The sequence below is a fragment of the Vigna unguiculata genome, chromosome 4 (assembly GCF_037176805.1).
Source record: "Vigna unguiculata cultivar grain cowpea cultivar isolate G323 ecotype 2 chromosome 4, ASM3717680v1, whole genome shotgun sequence".
In the NCBI taxonomy this organism is placed as follows: domain Eukaryota; kingdom Viridiplantae; phylum Streptophyta; class Magnoliopsida; order Fabales; family Fabaceae; genus Vigna; species Vigna unguiculata.
Genome location: NC_140795.1, coordinates 37,885,952 through 37,892,826, shown reverse-complemented (window position 1 = coordinate 37,892,826; position 6,875 = coordinate 37,885,952). Strand labels below are relative to the sequence as shown.

General features: G+C 34.2%; 1 protein-coding gene across 1 annotated transcript; it reads right to left on the bottom strand.

Moving 5' to 3' along the window:
• Nucleotides 1-4,436: 4,436 nt before the first annotated feature.
• Nucleotides 4,437-6,771, bottom strand: LOC114181223 (protein NUCLEAR FUSION DEFECTIVE 4-like). The gene has a single exon (XM_028067618.2). It carries the CDS (start codon nt 6,289-6,291, stop codon nt 4,522-4,524), a length of 1,770 nt encoding a protein of 589 aa, XP_027923419.1. The 5' UTR covers nt 6,292-6,771; the 3' UTR covers nt 4,437-4,521.
• Nucleotides 6,772-6,875: the final 104 nt, after the last annotated feature.

Sequence of the window (6,875 nt, the reverse complement as noted above, 5' to 3'; positions counted from 1 at the left end):
GTTGTTTTCTTAACGGGACATTCTTACCTGCCCCTCAAGGGTGAGTCCCTTCAACCACATTGGTACACTGGTACACTCCCCCTCTAGCGAAAGCATTCCCAACCACGAGTACTCCTTTTCTGCCCTTTTTCTGTACCGCTGTTATTCTTAACGGGACACGCTTACCTGGAACCCTTACCTAGGACCCTTGCCAGGAAGACTTTCGATACTAGGACTATACTGCACTCGTCTGAGCCGGTTTTAACCATCGGCTCTGATACCACTTGTCAGGTTTTACAGAGGGGGTTTCATTGGGGAGAACAACACCAATGAGATCTGAGCCTAACCACATAAGACACTAACACCACTCTCAACCCAAAACCTTAAGGCAATGGGTTTATGGGTCTTGATCCTTATATGGTGCTCTACTTTCTCATTTCTGGTCAATGTGGGACTTAGACGCACACTTGGATTCCTAACAATCTCCCCCTCAAGGGTGAGTCCCTTCAACCACATTGGTACACTCCCCCTCCAGCAGAAGCTGCCCAACCACGAGTACTCATTTTCTGCCCTTTTTTGTACCGCCGTTATTCTTAACGGGACACGCTTTACCTGGAACCCTTACCTGAGACCCTTGCCAGGAAGACTTTCGATACTAGGAATATACTACACTCGTCTAAGCCGGTATTAACCATCGGCTCTGATACCAATTGTTAGGAACAAGGCAATAAAAGAAAGAATAAAGGAGAGAAAAATAGACACAGAGAATTTAACGTGGTTCGGCGTATAATGTGTATGCCTACGTCCACGACTACACTAGGAAGTCCTTATAAACCTAACAAGTCCATACTCCGTATCTCTGCTTGTATTATTATATTGTGTGATGTGTCTAAGTAAGTTTATTTATTAAATGGGACGTTACAAAGTGTGTGGTGACATTGCCACATATTACTATTGGATATGAAAAGTCTCAATGTAGTCCCTGTATTTGTTATTTTGTCTCAATTTGGTCCCAATTTTTTTAAAACTGAATCAATTTCATCATTATACCAAATTTAATTTTTATATAAATTTTACAATGATATTTTTATTATAATTGATATTTTTAACAAAATTAAGTTTATTTAAATGTATATTTTGCATTGAATTTTATTTAAATTTTTTTAAAATATTTATATATCTATAATTGATAGATAAATGTTAGAGTTGCTTTAAAAATAAAAAATTTATAAATTCAAATATAAAATTTTAAAATAAATTTATAACAATTTAAAATAAATATATTTATTTAAAATTTTGCAATTCGAGTTGTTATTTTTAAATCAACTCTAACATTTGTCTATAAATTATTGATATATAAATATTTACATAAAGTTCAATGTAAAATAAAAATTTAATCTTGTTAGAAATATCATTGTGACATTAATATAAAGGTAAAATTTTGTCTCATTTTGAAAGATTGAGACTAGATTGAGACAAAATAACAAATATAGAGACTACATTTAGATTTTTCACATTCAAGTGTGACACGTGGCACTACTATTACCACATTACATTGTTTCTGCCACGTGACACAGTGTCAATTGACACATGACATTTTTTTTTATTTTTTTTAAATTATAAAAAAGTTTTAAAAAATTATAAAAAATTTAAAAAAATAAAAAAACCACTGACATATGACACATAATTAATACCGTTAGTGTACTACTAATGAAAGGACCTAATTGCAACAAATTTTATAAAATAGGAACTCAATTGAGTTAAATAGAAAGAAAGGAACCTAATTAAAATTTTGTTATACAAATAAAGACCTTTAAAATGATTTAACCAAAATTAATTTAATTGTTTTATATGAAATTGTTCTCCTTTATATCACAATGGTGATTGGTTTTATGTAGTTCGTGTGGTTTCTCCGAACAACTTTATTAGAGGTGTGGTGCTGCTGCTGGTGAGGCACTAGTGATTTTCGAAAGGCGTTTTTGTTATGCATAGTGAGTAAAACGGTGATGATGAGACTCCGGAATCAGAATCTGAAAATAAGCTTTCTAAATATGTGATCCAAATTAGGTGTGGTAGACAGGAAATGTTTCTACGGATTCATGTTTCCGGAAGAGTAAAATATCATTCCGGAAAGATTATTCCGAAAGTAGTTGGCACGCATAAAGCTTTCTAAAAATAAATTCTGCTGAAAATGTGATCTGGAATAGATGTGGCTGTGAGTTCTGGAAATAGAAATCCGAAAGCATAATGTGCTTTCCTTCCAGAAGTGTAAAATTGTTCTGTTCAGAATTATATTCATGGTACCTGATTTGAGTACACTCACTATTGTTGAAGTAGTCTCACTCTTTGCTCTTAAAACTGTGATAATTACCTTCTGATTGGATCTCTCACTGTGATAATTGTTGGGAATTGTTCAAGTGTGAGTCAAAAGTCTTACATTGGATAAAATAGACAAAGTTAAACACTATATAAGAATAAAGACCAATAACAACATTGCCTTAAGGTTTCAGAGTTAAAGTGATGTCTAAGGTCTTATATGTGTATGACTACAACCCATATAACCATATATATGCCGACCACAATCTCTCAATGCCATGACTATAACCATAACCCCTATATGTGAAAAATATAACCTATCAATAACCTTCTGATTTTTACTAAAAATAAAATTGTGATAACCACCAAAAACGCAAACAAAGAGCTAAGTTGGGGAGGTCCATAAGTGTCTAATTCACTTAATTTTATATATGTTATTTACATTTAAAATGCCTGAATTAAATATATTTTTGAGTAAATATGATTTTCTTAGCATAGAAATATACAATGTGATAGTGATAATTAGTTAAGTGTATTTTCGATATATTTTTGGTGAAAATGTAGACTTTTTACATTATTAGAGAAACAATATCACTGAGCTCCAGGATTAATGTTGAGTGCTAATAAGCGATTAAGAAAAGTTCAAATCTTATCTACGTATTGACCAGTCAAGCGAGGCGTTGAGAAATGAAGGAAACACTCTAGTGAAGGAAACCTAAATTGATGGAGAGCTTGAGCACTATGGTCAAGAGCTAAGTGTAGAGAAAACCTTCCAAGAGAGAAAACCTCATAGTTTAATATCAAGGTAGAAGCTTAATTCACAAGAACACGGTACAGGAAAAAACTAGTACTCTTGAGCATTGAATAATGAAGTTAGGCATCAACTCTTATTTCTATAATAACAGAGTTTTATTCTGTTTTAGGGAGCTTCCTTTTCAGTCTCTAGTTTAGAAACTTTTTCTCTGTACTTCATTATAAATCTTTGAGAGACTTGTGGGAGAGTATCAACAACTCTCGAGCTTGTAGGAAGAATTATTATAAGTAGTTGAACGCTTTTGTATAGAGGTTGGTGTTGCCTTTTCTAATACTCTGTACTGCTGTTGATTTATATATGATTATGCTTTTATTCAAGTATTAATGATTTGGTTTATGTTTTAAATAATGAGACGAATTTATCACTCATCTTATATAATGGATTTGGATTAAATTGGGAAACTAATCTTAAATCCAAGGTTTAACCAGGTTATCTAATACGTCTGAATGCTAAAAGTAGATTTGAAAGACTTTGTTGAGTTAAAAGTCTTCTGTTTAAAGCAATTCATTCATTAATAATTGAGAAATCATCATGATTGAAGTCCTTAGATTTTTAAACTCTAAGGAATTGATTTAGAATGAGTCACGAATTTTCAATGATACTTGATAATTGCATTATCGTACAGTAATTCTACAATAGATAGGTGGGTTCAATCTGAATACATTATATTATATACATTGTTTATTTCAATCTTACTTAGTTCTCGTTTAATCCTTCATTATACTTCACAAAACAATGTTTTATTGCAAGTCAAAACATTTTAGAATTACTTGACATCTTAAATAAGTCTATGTGGATACCATACGTGATACATGTGATTTTGTGTTACATCCTACTCCATACATTTGCCATTAGGTGTGTCTCCATTCTTGTTAACCAAATGTTATAATTATGATTGTCAAACACATGCGGTGCTACAGTGTTGTGTAAGGAATTTTAAATATTCACTCATAGGAACATTCTAAGAAGGAGGCTCTAGATACGATCTGTAGGTTTTTTTAAGGTGGAAACAAAAAGTTGAAAAATGAAGGAAAACAATGCAATTATGGAAGAAAAAGAAATAATTTATTCTCACCCTATTATTCAATGAATCAGAAATAAGATGCACTTAACAAATTTAAAACAGAAACTTTAGAAGTTCCTGAAGTTTAGGAATTTGCTGACTTAACTTAACTAGCAAAAATATTAATTAAATTTCAATTACTAAAAACCACGATTTTAACACAAGTAACAATACCCACCTACCTGTTGCTTTTAACGGTTTGAGTGTATTTTCCTCTGAAGAACCTGACATGCTATTATATAAATTCTTAGAAAAAACTCTGACTTTTCGAAATATAACACAATTACAATAAACAGTTATATTGTACATGGTTCTCAAATTACTCTGACCATTTCCCTGCCAAAGTCACTTAGTCTTCATTTGCTGCTGATGATTCAATCCTGTTGCAACAAGAACCTGTTTCAGTTTCATCAGATTTAGCTTCTTTGAATCTCTTGTATAGGTCACTTCTGTAGAGTTTTTTAGTCCTAAAGACCAAAATGAGTGATAGAAGTGCCCCTAACAAGCAAACTGCAGTGATTATAATGAATGCTAACTTGAAGCACTCTTCCCCATTGCAGTTCAATTCTTCCCCTGGACTTGTCTTTTGCCCCTTAGCTTCCATTTGCCTCATTGCTTCCCTGTCGTACAGATACCCTGCAACCCTCACACTGAGCAAGTATGATCCAATTGGACCTGCCAGTGACCCAAAGTTGTACAGTGTTGAATAATGTTTGAGGCCAAAAAGTTCAGATATAACAGAATAGATTAATGGCCAGTTAGCCCCAAAGCAGAACCCAATAACAATTGAGGCTACATAGAGGCCATTTGGGACATTGAAGGCAACTAAAAGATGACCAACACAAGATAACAAAAGCAATGATGTGAGCATGAGAGGCCTAGGAACTCTATATTTGAGTATGATAAACTCTGACACAACCCCTTGAACAATCTTACCCAAGTAGATCCAAATGGATGTAAGAGACACAAATGTGGTTATGGTATGAGAAGGATATCCCAAAGAAATTCCAATTTGACTCAAGTTGTTTACCATTGTCATGTTGCTACCAAGTGAACAAATAGAGGTTAATAAGAGAAGCACCATGTCAAGGCTAAAAGCGGCTTGAAGTATTGTATGATCTTCACCTCTTTCTGGTGGGTTGAATATGTTTTCCCAAAAGGAGACTTCTTGTGGAACTTGGGAAGATTTCTCTTGATAATAATTTTCTCTAGCTATGTTTGGATGATTTGCCAACAGCTTCTGACTATCTTCCCTATTGATGTTTTCATGCTTACTGTTCCAAATCTTGTGTTCTTCCACAATAACAACAGAGAGTGGAAGGATGAGCAAAAGAAGCATCACAGTGGTAGTAACATGATAATGAAACTGAGAGAAAGTGAAAAATTGTTGTACTACAGTTACAAACATGAGGAACCCTGCAAGGACTAATGTCAGATAGAGGAACCTGTATAAAGCTTTGGTGTCATTTGGCTGTTGAACAGTGTTGTGAATTCTGATAACTGGAAGAAATAGAAAAACTGCAGCAGTTGGTAGCCATGCCATGAGAAAAATGAGGAGTTTGGAGTCATTTCCATAGAAGGCATAGTATAGCTGAGTGATTATTACTGCACTTAAACCTGTATACCCAGTCAAAAGGCCTAAGACAACTCCTCTGCTGCTAGGGAAGTTCTTTACACTTGTCACAAGAGCTCCAGTGTTGGTTGCACAATGAGAATTGGCTCCAATGAAAAGGTAGAAGCACATTTGCCACAATTGGGGCTTTGCAATTTTGCTGCTGACAACAAGCCAAATCACAAAATACCCAGCAAAGTTGAGAACCCCGCCAATTGTTAAGATAAACCATGGTGGTGTGACCTCATAGATTAGGCCTGCATGAATTCCTATGCTGGCTCCTAACTCCTGGAAGAAGCTTAATAGATTGAGAGTGGATTGGTCATAACCAAGAACTAGCTTGATGTCTTGGGAGAATAGGCTAAACATGTAGCTTGCTCCTGACACTGACATCAACATGAATGATGAAAACATCATGAACCACCTCCCTGTAAGGACTTGCAGTGAAAACCCTTTGATGCTTCTTCCCCAGCTAAGGTCATCACCTCTCCCAGTAGAGAATACCATTTTTCTCACTTCTTAAACAAGGCTTCTGAATTACAAACAATCATATATACAACTCCAGACCCTTACAAACCTTAAAGTTGTGTTGTGATGTGACAGAAATTGTAGCCCATGAAACTGGTTTAAAACTAGAATTTTAGAGAATAATGATAGCTAATAGGTAATAGTTTACTGCTTGCAAGTTAAAGATAGATCCATCAGAAAATGAACTTGAACTTAAATATCCAACACTTACATGAAAAGCTACAGATATAACTTTTCAGATGTTGGTTACCCTCCACCAACTGAACCAGAGGACATGAAAGTATAAGCCTAAAAGCAATTGCTAATCGTTTAGCCTTCAAAACTATTTGTGTTTTAATCTAAACGATGCAAAAGCAGAAGACAAAACTTGGAATAGTAATTAATTTTGGAGCAATTATTGGAAATAATGGTGGGTGTTCACTTTCTTATCTTTTCTCAGAACAATGAGTGTTGCTTGAGTATAGTCAACAAATGACCTCAAACCAGTTCTAATAAAAGACATGGACAAGTGATCAAGTGATATTATAATGGATAATGATATTTTGAAATATTTTTCTTTCCAA